Source organism: Nipponia nippon, unplaced genomic scaffold (genome assembly GCF_047370975.1).
Source record: "Nipponia nippon isolate SJK-2023a ecotype South Korea unplaced genomic scaffold, ASM4737097v1 scaffold_1, whole genome shotgun sequence".
NCBI classification, from domain to species: Eukaryota; Metazoa; Chordata; class Aves; order Pelecaniformes; family Threskiornithidae; genus Nipponia; species Nipponia nippon.
This window is the reverse complement of record NW_028262290.1, coordinates 1,593,844-1,611,211: the sequence shown is the minus strand read 5'-3', so window position 1 is coordinate 1,611,211 and position 17,368 is coordinate 1,593,844. Positions and strand designations below refer to the sequence as shown.

General features: G+C 50.9%; 1 protein-coding gene across 5 annotated transcripts in view; it reads right to left on the bottom strand.

The window, feature by feature from the left end:
* Positions 1 to 17,368, bottom strand: part of ZC3H3 (zinc finger CCCH-type containing 3) — a 181,431-nt gene that overhangs the window by 40,114 nt on the left and 123,949 nt on the right. For all 5 annotated transcript variants that reach the window (XR_015700085.1, XM_087738096.1, XM_087737893.1 and 2 more), the window contains exons 6-7: positions 4,793 to 4,874; positions 2,016 to 2,171 (exon numbers count right to left, since the gene is read on the bottom strand). Coding sequence is in view for 4 of the 5 variants with exons in the window: in XM_087738096.1 (XP_087594222.1) it covers positions 2,016 to 2,171; positions 4,793 to 4,874 (238 nt within the window). In the remaining variant the exon portion in view is untranslated. The remainder of the gene's footprint in view (positions 1 to 2,015; positions 2,172 to 4,792; positions 4,875 to 17,368) is intronic.

Here is a 17,368-nt window from a genome sequence, read left to right as displayed (position 1 = left end):
CCCCCCAAAAGCAGACTCCAGGGGTATGTGTTCGGAGCTGCAGGGAGCTGCAGGGAGGTTCTGGATTTACAAAATCTGGGTAAATTTAGAGTTGAACCCAGAGAGATTCATTAAAAATAAAACCAAGTTCAGATTGGTTTGAACAAAGTATAAATGGGAACACAGAGATGTGAGAACCAGCTGGTTGATGGCAACCAGGTGTGCAGATGATTGTGATCACAGCATAGCTACGTGCACCTCCTCCAAACACCCAGATCTGGAAAATAAAGGACAACCTAAACCAAAAGCAGACTGAGAAAATTAAGAGACGATAACAGAAAGCTAAAGAACGGGGTTGGAGCTAGAAGGCACCAGGGTAAGGAGACACAAGACCGGGAGTAAATCAGTGTTGTCCTAAAGTATTCAAAGAGCACAGCCCAAAACCAGACTTGGTCACCAACATAAGAAGAAGCAAGGATCCAAAGTGAGGACTCAGTAGCCAGCATCCCTTGTCCTCTGTGTCACCAGAAGCAATCCTGACCAGATACCTTGGACACACGTGCCTCAGTGCTCGCGAGGATGTGTTATGGGAGAATGAGTGAGAGCAAATGAAACCAGTAAAAAATAAATCACCTTTCCCTCCTATATGGTCTCCCATCGAGCTTTGTGCAACCTCCAAATGATTTCTAGCACAGCAGCAATTTTACAGAGAAATTACTCAAGGAGTTCATCAGTGGAGTTGGCTTTTCTACACTTTTAAAACGACTAATAATATAGTTTAATCAACTGTTGGGCAGGTATAATGAGCTGGCAACATGAATCAGTCCTCCTGTAATAAATTATCAAGTCTCGTAGCTGCATGGCGTCACAGGCTGAAGGATTCGAATCCGTTGCACGGATCCGAGCGGATCTGAGAAATGATGCTAGAAGAAATCACCCGGTGCGTGAGCAGGGCAGGCTCTCAAGTCGCTCAGCTCAGATCTGCACCGCTCCGATATCTGCACCAGGTATTACCCAGGACCCACAAAATCATTCAAGTCAGATGGTCTCGTTGGGGACTGGCTCTAAATTCCACCCAGCAAACCCTGATGGCATCTTCAACCTGACAGCAGTAAGTAAACGACTAAGGACTATTATTCTAATTATTTTTAAGAAATGTTGATTTGATCTTACAATTAATTCTTAAAACACTACTCTGATTTTTTAATTTTTTTAGAGCTTCTGTATTACGACCTGGAAGGTTACTTATTAGACATAAACATCCTGGTGAGGGTATCTACCTCCAAAATGTGAAATAAATATTTCTGTAATCCCTACTGCCTGTGCAGAACAACCAAAACATGCGTATTTAACTTGGAGGTTGGTTGTGCGATGCTTTATTAGCATTAATAGGCATAAAATGCTGTGTAAATTTAGAGAAAAACTACCAGAAGAGATTAAATAGACCATGATTCTCCAGCCTGGGAAGTTTGGACAGAGAAGGGAGGACCATATAGTTATAAATGATGCCTGGAAGGTGATCAGGGAATGGTTATTCCATCCTTCTCATGAACCACGAGTCAGGAGGAGCCCAGTGCGATATTGGAGCAGCCAGTCGAGGAAGCACTTCTCGTGCAGTCCGTAATTCAGTTGTGCAACCCATTGTCATAAATACCATGTGTTAAAGAAAAGATTAAATAAATTCACAAAAAAAAAAAAAAAAAAAGAACTGACTATTACATGATGACGGTTTGGTTGCAGCCTCTGGCAACCGAACGCTACCAGGCTGCAGGGCTTCACTGCCAGAAGATGAGAGGTCCCAGCCAGGAGAAAGAGCTTTTCTCTCTGTGCCTCGTCTTGTCCTCCTCCTGTAGGTACCTGCCAGCCCAACAGCATTGGGCAGATCCTGGGCCTGACCCACAACAGCTGTTCTCATGGTCTTACGTCTCCATTATTGGGTTGTTTCCCTGGGGAATATCACATGAGCAAGCACCAAAACCAACCCAAAGTAGCCCAGTCTACTGTGACGGGCCAAACCATGCTGCGTCTATCCATACCTGGTGCAGACGGCCACCTTCTCTGGATCATGGATGTAGGGGCAGCTCTCCCCGCGATTACACTTGCCGAAGCGGTTGTAGTACATACAGTATTCCTTCTTCTTTTTCTTCTGCTTGGCTTGACGAATGATGGCCAAACTTCGCTGAACAGCACGGCTAAACGGAGAAAGACAGACAGGGTCAGGTAACATCTCCAACTTCAACGCAACAATGACGTAGAGGAGACAGGACAACAGCACCTGAAATCACAGAGGAGCCCAAGTTTCGCTTTGAAGAGAGAGTGAGAGGTTCAGGAAGCTCGTCCTGGGCCACGAGCTCTTAGGTCTTTTTGATTTTTGGCCAACTTCACCCTGAATCTTTAAAAATCTGCAAGAAGAGGACAATCTCCCTGGAAACACCTGCACTTGGTATAGAATTAACCCCATGCAGCAGGACAGGTTGTGGCCGACTGCCTGGAAAGCACCTCTGCAGAAGACAACCCTGGGGAACAACAAGGCATCCAGGAGCCAGCCAGGTGGCCTTGCGGTGATGACACCAACCACACCGTGGGCTGTATGAGCAGGAGTGCAGCCGGGAGGACGAAGGAGGGGATCTATCCCCTCTATTTGGCAATTGCAAGACCACAGCTGGGCACTGGGTCCAGTTTGGGGCTCCCAGTACAACACAGTGATGGATGGCGGTGTGTTCAGTGGAGGCCACCAAGACGGTTGGGGTTGGAGCACAGGACATCTGAGCAGAGGCCGCGGGCTGATTTGCTCAGCAAGGAGAAGGCCAAGGGGGATCTTATTGTCCTCTGTGACTTCTTAATGGGATGGCGCAGAGAGGGTGGAACCAGACCTTCTCAGAGAGATATGCTGGAAGGACAAGAGGCTCTGCGGGGCAGGAAGAAGGACAGAGCTCTCCAGAGATCCCTTCCCACTTCCATGACCATGGTCCTCTCCTATGATTTTATGAGCATGGAGAGAGCTTCCTGCAGTTTTGGGGAACATGGTGAGGCAGAAAACATCCTCTCCCGGGCTGGGCTCGTGCAGCACAGGATGCAAACACTGAACAACTTAGAGGACACTTCAGCACGTGTCCCTGCCAGCTGGCCTGCTGCACGTCCCAGGGCTATTCAAGGTCTTCAAGTGGGCACCTGCTTATGGACCTCAATGAATGAGGGCCTACGTGACAGCTGCAGGAACACAAGGTAACACCAAGTATCAGAAAAACTCACTATTAATTGCCCGGTACCACTAGAAGTTCCTTAAGGAGATCAAAAGTTGCTTAGCACCCATTTTCCATAAGCTTCCAGCTGAAGAGGTAATTACCCAGCAGCTTTAGAGATGTATGGGACCATGAGGAAGAGGGAAGCGTTGAGATCTGGGTGAATGCAACGCCACGGAGGGCACGTTTGATCTCTCCGAGCAGATAATTAGACGGTACAGCACGGTCAACTCAAGTTTGCAGAGGACACAGTGCTCTGGATGGGGCAAACAAAACCACTCGCCTTAGGTTCTCTGGGTAGTTGTACGCATTGCTTCCTTAGAGAGTAAGGAGAAATATTTATATACAAAATTATTTTAACGTATGTATAATATAGAAATATTATATAATATTTATGTATTTCCACAGTCTTGGTCCTCCCTGTGTGAGAACCACAGGTCTAAGGGTCACAGTAGCATTGCCCACGGTAAATACTCACTCAAGGAAACCATTTTAGGGGGGAATACGCATTTTTACCTCTATAATTATTGGTTTTCTGCAGTTCTTGAGTTAAAATGCAATGAGAAAAAGACAACTTCATCCAGCCAAAATGCTGAACGTGAAAGCCCCATTTCAGCATCAGAAATGCCACCACCTCTTTCATCACAAATGGCTCGGGGGACACCAAACCCCACCACAAATTGCTTCTTGAGGTGCTTCCAAGGCTAACGCAAGGCAAGCCTTTAAAAAAAAGAATATTTCTTTGCTGAAATTATGATATTGAAAAAACGGGTCTCCCATAGTCAACATCTCAGCTACCTGTGATACCTGGCCAGGTCACCGGCACGTTGACCTGCACAGAAAGCATTTGCAAGCTGGACCAATTAACTCCCATGACACATTTTAAATCAGTTGATATTAGTGGTGGGATATGATAAAATATAGCTAGAATCTGGCATTATGTCTGTATACAGACATTTGGAACAGACGTATTTCGGGAATAAATTTTAGTCTGCGGCAATTAAGAGGGACTTGTCTGCAAACGCTCACACTTAAGGACACAATGATATGTGGCACATCTGTAGCACAAAAAAACAAAAAAAAGGCAAGGAGAAATCTGGCAGAGCTCTGAACACCAGCGTCGTCATTCTCCAGCATACACGGTGCTTTCCAGTTGCCACGTGGCAGGTTCCCAGTTTGTGGGAGGGACGGCAAGAAGGAAAACCTGCGGGTTTGCTGGGTTAAATTGGGATGGGCTTCTAAGTTGGGGGAAAAAACCCAAAACAGCCCTTGAGAACAATACGGTTGATTTAAAAAGGGACTTTCTGAGCAGGATTTGGTGTTCTTTGCTCGCAGAAAGGTGTTGCTATCCACTAATAACCTTTCAAACCCTTTCCAAGCATAAACCGTGGCTTTCTGCTGAGCTTAAAAGCACCTCGTAGCAGACGCCGGGGGGAAGAGTAGCGGCCAGAGCTTCACCGAATAAACAGCCTGGTAAATAGCTGCGTCTCGAGCTGCTGACACCCTCCTGAGCATAAATCACGCACAGCATCCAGAGGGGGAGCACGTCGTTCCTCCCCGCAAGTACTGACCTGGCGATGTATCGGCTCGTAGCTGATCTGTTCAGGCAGCCGGGTGGAGAGAAGCCAGGGCTGGGTGTACAATGCAACCTCGCTGTTGGAAACAGAGAAAAAAAACATCGGCCATTTGCTCAGAATCACCAAATTTTGCAGGAATTCACACAGCCCTCAGTATCTTAGGTCCACAAAGATGATCCGAGGGTTGGAACAGCTCTGCTATGGAGAAAGGCTGGGAGAGTTGGGGTTGTGCAGCCTGGGGAAGAGAAGGCTGCGGGGAGACCTTCTTGTGGCCTGTCAGTGCTTAAAGGGGGCTGGTAAGAAAGATGGGGACAGACTTTTTAGTGGGGCTTGGAGTGACAGGACAAGGGGTGATGGCTTTCAACTAAAAGAGGAGAGATTCAGACTAGATCTAAGGAAGAAATTTTTGACGCTGAGGGTGGTGAGACACTGGCCCAGGTTGCCCAGAGCGGTGGGAGATGCCCCATCCCCGCAAACATCCAAGGCCAGGTTGGACGGGGCTGTGAGCAACCTGGTCCGGTTGAAGATGTCCCTGCTCATTGCAGCGGAGTTGGACTGGATGAGCTTTAAATGTCCCTTCCAACCCAAACCCTTCTGTGATTCTATGATCTTATTGCTTAACCCAAAGCAAGCCGCTCCCGGAGCCCAGATAGGTGAGGATGCTCTTTACGGACCTCCACGTTGCCGGCATCTCCGGAGCAGCCACGGCAAAAGGGCTCCTTGCCAGCTCCAAACACAGCAGGGACCTTTCCCCTCGGCAGCCAAACGTGCCAAAAACCCCCTCTGGGCAATTCACACGCATGCGCTATCGGTCCAGCACATTTCCACGCTTGGCTAGGCTGCTCCCTGCAGCCGGCCGGGGAAGCCCAGCGCCTGCCTCCGATACGCGCGCGCGTAATTAAATTGTCCTTGACCGGCGTAGGAAAGAATGAATTGAAAATAAAGGCTGTGTCGCAGCTTTCCAGGTGGTACGAGAGCGGCTCAGTCACTCACCTGCCAGCCCGGGCGTGTTGGGGAGTGAGCGAGTGGAATTTGATAGCGCGGCACCGCGCTCTCCCCGCGCGCAAGCTGTCACTCGGGCTGCCGGCGTCGGCGAAGCCCCATCTGTTCCCTCTGCAAATAAAAGCAGTTGGCGCAGGCGCGATGCCGGCACGGGCGACACATGCCTGTCGATCAGAGACATGGAGCAAGCTCCGTGCAACTCGCCGGCAAGCACGTTCAAGCTTGCCGCAAGCTCACTCAAGCTTGCCGCAAGCGCGTCGAGTATCAACCGGGCATTTAAGCCACCGCTGAGGGTTTTTTTGCATTTTTTTTTCTTGGCTTCCCCCCCGTCGCAGAGCTGCCTTGCTTTAGGAGCATCTTTTGAACTGGTTTTCAGCACTAAAATAAATGCACATCAACTTCAGGTCGCTCCGAGGACGCCGCAGAGCATCTTTTAGCGAGGACGTGGGTTAAGAGGCCAGCGCGCTCGAGCAAGGTTGACCTCCCAACTGATGCAGGGAGAAAGACCCAAATTAAAGTCCGACCATTAGGGTAGGGATAGAGCATCCCTCAGCCCTCTGCAATTACGTTTAATGCTCCTTAAAGCAAGCTCAGCAGGACAGGCCATACCAGGAGCTGGCTCCCCAGGGCAGCAGACAATTTCTCTAAATATTTAATACCTGGGCATAAAAGCGGACTCTCGGGGATGAACACGCTCCCGTGCTTGTGTGCCACCCTTTTAGTTAAAGCAGCCTGACAACCACATCTCAGCCAGAAAGGAGGAATCACTAAAGAAATAAATAAGTAAATAAATAAAAGGTGTGACAGCCTCATGCCAGTGGTTTTTAAATTGATATATAGCAAAAATACACCCGTGGCATAATGTTTGGGGGTTTTTTGCTCAGCTTTTATCTTCTGGCAAGAAGTCATGCTGTTATACGTGGACAGGCAATGCGCATCTCCCATTACGGGCGCTTGCTGTGAATTAACTCCCAGCCTGGAGGCAGTTTAACCGCCCGAGAGCCGGTCCCATCCACGGCAAAATCCGGGTGAGATGCATCCAGCCAGCACGCCGACCAGGTCTGGCAAAGCATCAGATGGCCAGCTGGCAAAGCAACCCTTCATCCATGCTTTCCCACCACCTAATTACTCATCCTGAGTGCAAATCATCTCATAACTATTAGAAAACCACCTAAATATTTACCCGGGAGGAGACAGCCCTGCGCTGCGTAACGCTGCTGGTTAAGAAGCTCCGTAATTCCGCGTTTCGCCGTCGATTGGGATTTACGGAGGGAACTCGGGCTCCGGCGCGATGGTATTTTTAGAAGCCTTTGCAGCGTGGAAAAAGAAGTTTAAATACAAGCAAGGCTCTGTGAGCATCAAAGCAGCAAGGAAGGAGATGCAGGAGAGCGAGTTTGACGTCTCAGACCTTTAAGGAGGTCCAAGGAGCCCAAGTTTTGATTTTTAGAGTGGTTACCACCTCGGGATGCCCAGTTAGAGCCGCTACCAAGAGATTGGCATTAATAAATACCAAGTGTCTGATATTTTGCAGACAGTGGAGATTCAGGGTGTATCTGTATTCTCAAAGTAACCCAGGCGGTGTGAAACCGGGGCTGAGCAAAAGACACCAGAGAACTGGATAAGGGTTAAATTGAAAAATTAGGAGCTGAAATATGCTGCTGTCTGGACTAAATTAAACAAAAAGGTGAAATGATGTCCCCAGGGTTTGACTCCGGTCTCTGGGAATCTCATTTGGCCCAGGCATAACACACTTTTATTTTGCAGGATAGATGCCAGTCCCAAATCTGTCCCGTTCTTCTCCCCAGTTGCTCTCCAGCCGGGGAGAGCATCAGCATCGGGATGCAGCGGCGCCGTCGGATCGGGCGAGCAACTCGCACATCCCCTATTACATTTTCCTCTGCAGCGCCAAAGTCCCTGGCTGCAACGATTTACATAAGTGGCATGGCAAGATCCCCCCGCGTGCACGCTCAAAGGCAGCGGGAACAAGAAGGGGAGAAAAAAAAAACAAACGGCTGGAAAAAAAGAAAAGTTGCTGGGGAGAGCATCAAGAACTGCACATTAAGGGCTTTTTAACTGATTACACACAGCACGGCGGCGTCAGGCTTGATATTTTATACCCTGCATAAGGGACAGGTGGTTTTCTCTCTCTGCTTTTCTTTTTTTTCTTCGTTCTTCTTAATGATTTAGTCGGTTTGAAGAGCATCATCTGTAAGGAAATACACAGCCCGTGCAAACGGGGTTGTTTCTCTTAATGCATCATCCCAACCTGACACTGGCTGCTCCGGCGGCTCTCGGTGTTATCAAGCGCGAGCGTCGAGAAGTGATTGTTGTACCTAACCCAGCCGTGAGACTCGACGCGTCTCTCCGGAGGGAGCGGGAGCTGTCATGTTCATTAAATGCATGATTACAGCTATGATTAATAGCGGGGGCTACAGCCTAACTCCGTTGGTGTTGGTTTTTTTTTCCCTACTCCTCTGAAGGAATCCACAGCCGAGCGGTCCCGCAGCGTTTTCCACAGCGTTCGCCTCCTGCTCGAAATTCCACCTTTTGATGGAAAAGGGGAAAGAGGCAGAATTTATCCCTGTCGAAAGCTCCACAACCACAAAAAATGCTTAAAACGAGCAGGTCGGACACCGCTCCCATCCACCAACACCCATACATAAATTAGGACTTTTCTTTTTCCATAACCCCAAAACACAGCTCGAGGGGGTCCCTCTCCTGCATCCTGGTCCTTCTCCTCCAGGGAAAGGTCCGCAGAGATTTGCCTTGGCAGCCCAGGAACCACGCTCGGGAACAACGGGTGGTGCTTTCCAGGATGCCAGCCCGGGGAGCAGGATGCTTCCATCCAGCTCCAAAACCTCTGCTCAGCTCCCCCTCGCCCAAGGGTTTGCAACGCAGCAAATGCACGTTAAAAATCGGCTGCAAATATTGCGCAGAGGGAGCACGGTTAATTATTACCTGCTTAATTATTTAGGAAGGACTTTATTGTTCCTAGGGCACAACTCAAGGACCAGGCCCTTATCGTGTGGAAAGGTCTGTTTGCACATCTGATCTATTTTTCATATGGTGGAAAGACTGTAGAAAATAGAAATAGCCTAAAAAAAGGGAGAAGTTACAGAGCCGGGGTGCGCCGGGGCCAAGGGACGCGCGAGAGGGTGAGAGCATCCTTAGGGTGACGGCCTGTGCCCACCGTGCGGGTCACCCTCCTTGGGGACGGAGGAAACCACCGAGCCCATTGCTGCCCATCTGCCGCAAATCAAGGCTCATTTATGGAAATCTTACACAGGGAGGGAAACAACCGGGGCTTTGCCCAAGCGACCACGGCCGGCCAATGATCGGCTCCACCATCCGATGCTCCAACTCGGGGATGACCGTAACAGGCTCATCCCAGCTTCCCGTTAGTTTTTTGCTCCTCAAGGGAAGGGGTTTTGCCGTTAGCCGCACGTGCTTCTGCTCAGCCTGTTTCACGCATGACCTTGGCAACTAGGAAAAGGCTTCCTCGAACCACACCGGCTCCTTTAATAAGTCCCATTATAACCCCGCTTCGCCCGCTGCGACACAGGCAGCCTACTTCGGAAACAGCCAAGCGATTCATTTTGTGAGGCTCTCCTTCGCTTTATTGCTGAACAAAAAGTTTTGAGGCTGGCACACAGGGAAATTTATTTCTTTAATTATTATTCATTTAAGTGGGTTCCACTGTTTCCGACGATCAGCACTAGCAGCTGCTGGGGGTAATTTATTTTACTCACCGGACAGCAGAAGCCCTCACTCTCCAGAAGGTAACAGCAAAACAAGGGATGAGCTGCCACTACACGACCGCAGTTTTTTGCACTCTCCTGCCTGCTTCCACCCCAGCTCCTACCAGGACCACGCACGTCCCTGGGTCAGGCAGTCACGAGTGTTTTATTAGTGAAGCAACCTCAATTAATGAAGCACGCTCTGGGTTCGATTTTGTACAGCCCGGAGCGGCTGCTGCAGAGCATCTCCCGAGCTCTGCAAGCCCTGGTCTACACCAGTGCTGGATCTAGCGGTGTTCCTCGAGGAGACCAGGTCCCTGCCCACCAGCGCCTGCAATCCCAGAGTCGAGGGACTGAGGTCAAAAGGGACCAAGGGATTGAGTGATCCCAAAACCAAGGGATTGAGCTCAAAAGGGGTAAGAGATTGAGCAATCCCAAAGCCAGGGGATTGAGCGTGAAGGGGCCAAGGGATTGAGCAATCCCAAAAACAAGGCATTGAGCTCAAAAGGGCCAAGGGATTGAGTAATCCCAAAGCCAAGGCATTGAGATTGAAGGGGCCATGGAATTGAGCTCAAAAGGGGTAAGGATTGAGCAATCCCAAAGCCAAGGGCTTGAGTTTGAAGGGGCCAAGGGATTAAACTCAAAAGGGGTAAGGGATTGAGCAATCCCAAAGCCAAGGGATTGAGCTCAAAGCAGGTAAGGGATTGAGCAATCCCAAAGCCAGGGGATTGAGCGTGAAAGGGTAAGGATTGAGCAATCCCAAAACCAAGGGATTGAGCTTGAAGGGGCCAAGGGATTAAATTCAAAAGGGGTAAGGGATTGAGTAATCCCAAAACCAAGGGATTGAGCTCAAGATGGGTAAGGGATTGAGCAATCCCAAGGCCAAGGGATTGAGCTCAAAAGGGGTACGGGATTGAGCAATCCCAAAGCCAAGGGACTGAGCTCGAAGGGGCTGAGCACAAGCGGGTCCCAGCACAAGCAACACCAAAACCAGCTGAAACCCAAGGAAAGCACCACTCCAGTTTTCACTGTTCTCACACCTCGGTGCATTGGGTTGACCTCTCCTCCACCAACTTCTTCCTTACCCCTCTACCACTCGGTCCCGATGTGTTCAAGCTGTCCAGTCTTAAATCTTTCCCTTCTTTTTTTTAAGAAGTCAAGCAGCTCAGAGGAGAGAGCATCGTTCATGCAAGCCCTCAGCCAGCCCAGCAGCGGTGCTGAGCACTTTATCATCCTTGCAAATGCAGAAAACACGTTTCTGCAGCGCTCAGCACTTCTAAAATTAGTTGGTAAACAAGGAGCCGAGAGCGCGCTTTCCTCCAGCGAATGGCTCCCTGCGCCATGGTTATCTTCCTCCTCCTTTCGCCGAGCATGGAGTTCTCCCACCGCATCCAAAATCGTGTTCATGAGCATCAGACATCCATCTTCAGCGTGATGAAGTGGAGGACATCGCATCTTCAGCCTCCTCAGCTGTGCACTAAGATGCTGTGGCAGCAGGGTGGGGAAACTGAGGCAGGAGGGGATGTTAGGCAGCAGGGGTGAGGGAGGGGGCGCGTCTAGAGGTAGGGAAAGACCTTCAGCCCTGGAGGGTTGAACTCAACCACATGTTTAGAAATAATTTGCTCCTCTGCAGTCAAAGCCATGGCCATGCCACCGTCACAGCTGTATTGGGAGACATGTGGTAGCAGCTCAGGAGAATCATAGAATCGTTAAGGTTGGAAAAGACCCTTAAGATCATCGAGTCCAACCGTTAACCCAGCACTGCCAAGCCCACCACTAAACCATGTCCCAAGCACCACGTCTACCTGTCCTGTAAATACCTCCAGGGATGGAGACTCAACCCCTGCCCTGGGCAGCCTGGGCCAGGGCCTGACCACCCTTTCGGTGAAGAAGTTTTTCCTAATACCCAACCCAAACCTGCCCTGGCGCAGCTTGAGGCCGTTCCCTCTCGTCCCATCGCTTGTTCCTGGGGAGAAGAGACCGACCCCCCCCTTGACTCCAGCCTCCTTTCAGGCAGTTGCAGAGAGCGATGAGGGCTCCCCTCAGCCTCCTCTTCTCCAGGCTGAGCCCCCCCAGCTCCCCCAGCCGCTCCTCCCCAGCCTTGGGCTCCAGCCCCTGCCCCAGCCTCGCTGCCCTGCTCTGGCCACGCTCCAGCCCCCAGGTCCTTTCCCGCCAGGCAGCTCTCCAGCCACTCCTCCCCCAGCCTGCAGCGTTGCCTGGGGTTGTTGTGACCCAAGTGCAGGACCCAGCATTTGGCCTTGTTAAACCTCATACAGTTGGCCCTGGCCCATCGCCCCAGCCTGGCCAGATCCCTCTGCAGAGCCTTCCTACCCTCCAGCAGATCAACACTTCCACCCAACTTGGTGTCATCTCCAAACTGACTGAGGGTGCACTCGATCCCCTCATCCAGATCATCAATGAAGATGTTGAACAAGACCGGCCCCAGCACTGAGCCCTGGGGAACACGACTGGTGACCGGTCACCAACTGGATTTGACTCCATTCACCTCTGGGCGCAGCCATCCAGCCAGTTTTTAACCCAGCACAGAGTGCAGAACTTAAAGCTCCTCTTAAACCTCCACCTTTGGGTGCTCAGCAATCATGAGAGAATACGGGTATCTCCAAGGCTTCTGGGTCCTACCGTTGCGGAGAAAAATTGAAAACCACCTATAAATAAAATCACGCTGCTCGAGGGGCTGGCTGCCACCCATGAGCATCCCTCCGGCAGGCAAAGCCCAGCCACACTACGGTCCCCAAAGCCACCAGCCTTTTGTCACACCGAGGCTCCTGTGTGCTTCCCAGGAGGCAAAACCTCATCCAAGGAAGTCGTGCAGGTGAGGGTTTGCACATGGAAACAGCCGGGACAGCAGCAAAACACCACCGGAGCCAGCCCCAGCTCACGGTGTGCAATACCTCTCACCACGGCGGCGGCGGCTCGTGCCTAGATTGGGGTCAGGGCTGCTTTCCGGACAATGTCAAACCTTAATTTGGTTTCTGCTGCTTTCAATCTTGTACAGGGTTGTGGGTTTTTTTTTTCTTATTTTCCCTTTCAAATTTCTTTGTAAAATGCTATGTTGCCAGGACCTTTTGCTTCTTTCCCCAATTTCATGGAAATTCCTCAAGCGTCTGAATAACGCCTTAGCAGCTGTAGAAAGAAATGAAGGAGAGGTTCGTTGTGAGCGGAGAAACCCAATTATTACGCTTGCTTAATTAATTGCAACATATCGAATGCTTTCCACACCGTCCGCTGCCTATTTTCTAATACTTCTGCAAAGTGAAAAATATATCTTTGCAGAAATACTAGTTACTGCCAACACCAGCCCAGGGGTAAAGGGTTTTTCCATGTCTGATACTGCATCTTCGTCCTGCACCGGGATGAGGAGCGGGTGTCCGAGCCCTGCGTTTGCAGCCAGATGTTTTCTTCTGAGCCTCTTCCATCCTTGCTCGAGCGGCTGAGTTACGGTACATCTGAGCTCACCAGCCGGCTAGGAAAGCAAAAAGTCTTTTTATTTCTATAATTCATCTGTAGTGTTCAGGAGACAAGCGCAAGAACTTGCAGCGAGCCCTTTGGGAGCAGAGCCACACGTGTGATGAGAGCACAGTTCTCAGCAGCTACACAAACCACCGTGATGCCCAAAACCACGAATCACTCCAGGCAGCTTCTTTCTGCTGAAAACACCTTCAGAAACTTTTTCTGGGTTTGCAACGATGCTTTCCCTGTCCCCAAGCTGGATGTCCCCCACGCCGCGCCACCGGTAATGAAACGGGTTGCGGATGAGCCGCGGCAAAACCCCTGCTCTCCTCCTCGCTCCGGGAGACGGGTGAGTTGCTTTATCGCTCCTGGTAGCCCCAAGATTGACCCCGATACAGCACAGGGTTGCAGGCAGTGCATCCCCAGGACCCAATTTTAACTTACCCCCAGCATCAAAACGATTGCCCATCCTGCTCGCCTGGTACAACGGCACTGATGGATCAGTCGCAGCAACCAGCATCGTGTTTCTTATTGTAGTCGGGCCACGAAAAGACAAAATACCAACCCAATAAATTCAGGCAAACAGCAGAATTATAACCCACCATAAGTAAACTCCAAGCTATTAAACTGTCAGGAGCGTTTCCCATCTCTCTGCTACCCCAAACACACAGCGTCTGGCACTGGAAGGGAAAGGAAAAGCTGTTTTTTTCGTCTTTTAAATAAACTTTGTCAAGTGTTGAAAACACAGAGCATTGAGTAAACGTGTGAAGGCTCGTACCCGATGAGCGCACACAAATCTTCCGCCCTGCCAGCCCCAGTTATCGTAAAGCAAGAGACGCCGGTGTCTGTTGAATTCATCCTTGCAAAGGAGGATGAATTCTGGCGAGAGCTGAAAACCGAGATGAAAATACCAACACACACCAGTTACCAGGGCTTTATGGACCCAATGGGCAGCGTGGCAGGGGGAAGGAGGCTACAGCAAAGTAAGAAATATCTCAAAAAACATAACCAGATGGGTTTGTATTTTATAGAAAATAACCTTGGAAGGGACCTTCTGTCCCAAAGTGGGACTAATTAAACCTGTTGCTCTAAACGAGACCTCGCTGAAGGACATGGTACCAGTGGGGAAAGAAAGATGGGGGGGATCACACCTCCTCCGAGCCCCATCACCCCCGATAAAGCCACGATGGGGAGCAGCTCCCTCCCCACCACCGGCCAGCAGGTCCGACCTGCTGACCCCGAGACAGCTGCACATCTCCAGGAAAATCTCATTATTTTAAAACCGAGATCAAAAAGGGGGAAAAGCATCTGCAGCACTCCAGTGCTCGCTGGTGCACGCTCACCCCCTGCCTTTTACTGATTCTTTGCTTTTTAAAGCTGCTTTAGAATCATAGAATCATTACGGTTGGAAAGGACCTCCGAGATGATCGAGTCCAACCGTTCCCCTAACTGCCAGGTCCACCTCTAAACCATGTCCCTAAGCACCACATCCACATGGTTTTTGAACACTTCCAGGGACTGTGATTGTACCACTGCCCTGGGCAGCCTCTGCCAGGGCCTGACCGCTCTCTCTGTGAAGAAATTTTTCCTAATATCTAATCTAAATCTACCCTGGCACAAATTGAGCCCATTTGCTCCTGTTGCTTGCTGCCTGGGAGAAGAGACCGACCCCCCCGGCTCCAGCCTCCTTTCAGGCAGTTGCAGAGAGCGATGAGGGCTCCCCTCAGCCTCCTCTTCTCCAGGCTGAGCCCCCCCAGCTCCCCCAGCCGCTCCTCCCCAGCCTTGGGCTCCAGCCCCTGCCCCAGCCTCGCTGCCCTGCTCTGGCCACGCTCCAGCCCCTCCATGGCCGCCTTGGGGTGAGGGGCCCAGCGCTGAGCACAGCATTCGAGGGGCGGCCTCACCAGTGCCCAGCACAGGGGGACCATCCCTGCCCTGCTCCTGCTGGCCACACCGTTCCTGATACAAGCCAGGATGCCATTGGCCCTCTTGGCCACCTGGGCACACTGCTCATGTTCAGGCGGCTGTTGACCAACACCCCCAGGTCCTTTTCTACCGGGCAGCTCCCAGCCGCTCCTCCCCACGCCTGCAGCGTTGCATGGGGTTGTTGTGACCCAAGTGCAGGACCCGGCATTTGGCCTTGTTGAACCTCATACAGTTGGCCCTGGCCCATCAACCCAGCCTGGCCAGGTCCCTCTGTAGGGCCTTCCTGCCCTCCAGCAGATCAACGCTCCCGCCCAACGGGGTGTCATCTTCAAACTTACTGAGGGTGCCCTCAATCCCCTCATCCAGATCATCGATAAAGATATTGAGCAGATCCGGCCCCAATACTGAGCCCTGGGGAACACCACTCGTGACCAGGAACACCACTCGTGACTCATTTAGGTCACCTCTGCAAACTAAATCCCTTGAAAATCACTGCTGTTTTCTTCCCCATACCCCAAATCCCCACCAGCAAAACCCCAAGAGCAATGCCAATGCCTGAATTTACAAAAATCCTCCCGTCGAACCTCTGGCTCAATCCCTCTCCCAGAAATTGCACTCTGGGCTGGCGTTTCTCCGCTTGGTCCCAGCCCAGTGGTGGATATTCATGGACAGGCTGAATCCATCAGCCTTTGCTGAGCTGCCTACGCATGACTTTTTGCTGTTTCCCGGTGGCCAGACAAATTTAGAGACTTTCTTGCACTTAGATAAATGAAAAAAAACCCAATAGTCTGGAACAAGCATTTTAAATATGGCATGTTCAAGATGTGGGCCTGGGAAAAGCTGCCTCAGAAACGCTGGTGCTCCCAACAGCAGCAGAAATAGTGATTTAAGCACGGTGGCGGCCAGTCAAGTCCTCCCACCATCTCCCAGCACCTAAATTAAAGCCACCAATGCACTGACTGGAAATTAGGCAGAAGCTTAAGCCCCCCTCCTTCACAGAATCACAGAATTTTTGGGGTTGGAAAAGACCTTTAAGATCATTGAGTCCTTGCTGCAAGGCAGGACCTACTCCACCTGTGTCCTCCCCAAATAGAAGTTTGTGTAACCTGTTCTTTAAAAAATCCCAATAATGGAGATTTCAGAGTCAACCCAGCCAACTTACTCCAGCGCTTCATAATCCTCATCCTTCGGAAGCTCTCCCTGAACCCTTCCTGCAACAGTTTAAGCCCCTTGGTTTTTGGCTGCTCCACTTGGCCATGGAGAAGACATCCTTCCTTTGCTTGGCAGCTCTTCATGAACTTGGGGACCTGCAGTCCCTCCATCTCCTTCTCTTCAGATTGCACAGACCAAGGTCCTCCTCTCTTCCAGTCCTTCCAGCCATCGCTTCTCCCCTGGACCCTTCATAGTGATCCAACTCTGTCCTGAAACCTGGCCCCAAAACCAGACCTGCTCCATCTAACATCTTCCCTGCCCACCTCTTGGGGGTTTCACCCCTTTTGTTCCACTCCAGCAAGATGTTTGCTGCCTTCGGTGACAGCTTCAACGCCTGGGGACGGTGCTTATGGCAGAACCACCTTCGAGTTGGTTTTGTGCAGCTGATTACCCTCATTCAGACACTTCGGAAAATCCCACTGCCGTTAGCAAAGCTCTTGAAAAAATCCAATATCACTGACGCCAGGATTTGCTTGGTCTACAGACCCCTCAGCTCACTTTATGGCCTTTTTTCCACGCTTCCGAAGGCTGATCCTTGCCCATCCTCTTCCAGACACAGCACCAAAGCTATGGATTTAACAGCTCGCAGGTAGGATCGCAGACTTCAAAACAAGCCGTAGGGATGCGTGCTCACGAGCGTGCACGTACCTATTTGCAGAGCCAGCAGCACGGAGGACATTGCAGGCTCGTCAGCCACAGAAAATCTGTCCCGAGCAGAGCTGAGTTGCAAAACCACCAGCAAACCGCCCCCAAACTGATGCTGAGCATCCCTTTAATGCTCTCAGAAGGGAGATTACCTGAAAGCGATGCTCCATCGGCTCCGCGCCCCCTCGGCCACCGCAGCATCCTCATCTCTGTCATCATCTGCAGGCGTCTTCATTTCCCATCCCCGGGTGCCCAGGCAGCTAATCTGCGTTTTAAGCTAAATCTCTGCCCTCCTCCCCACCGGCAATGATGTGCAGTAAGGATTTATCATCACTGGCCGTCCCTCTTCTGCCTGCCCCTCGTTTTCCCCTCTCCATTTTCTCTCCAACACCACTCACCAGCTGCGTGCGAGCGGCGGGGGGAGTTATTTACTCTTTATTGAGGTGTTGCTGTTTGCTCCTAATTTTCCTCACGCTTTTCAAACTTGCTGGAGCTGCTCAGCTCTCCTGCTAATGGGATTTTTGTGCCTGCACAAAGCTCCTGCCCTCCCTAATCCCTGTTCTTTGTGGGTTTAAAACGA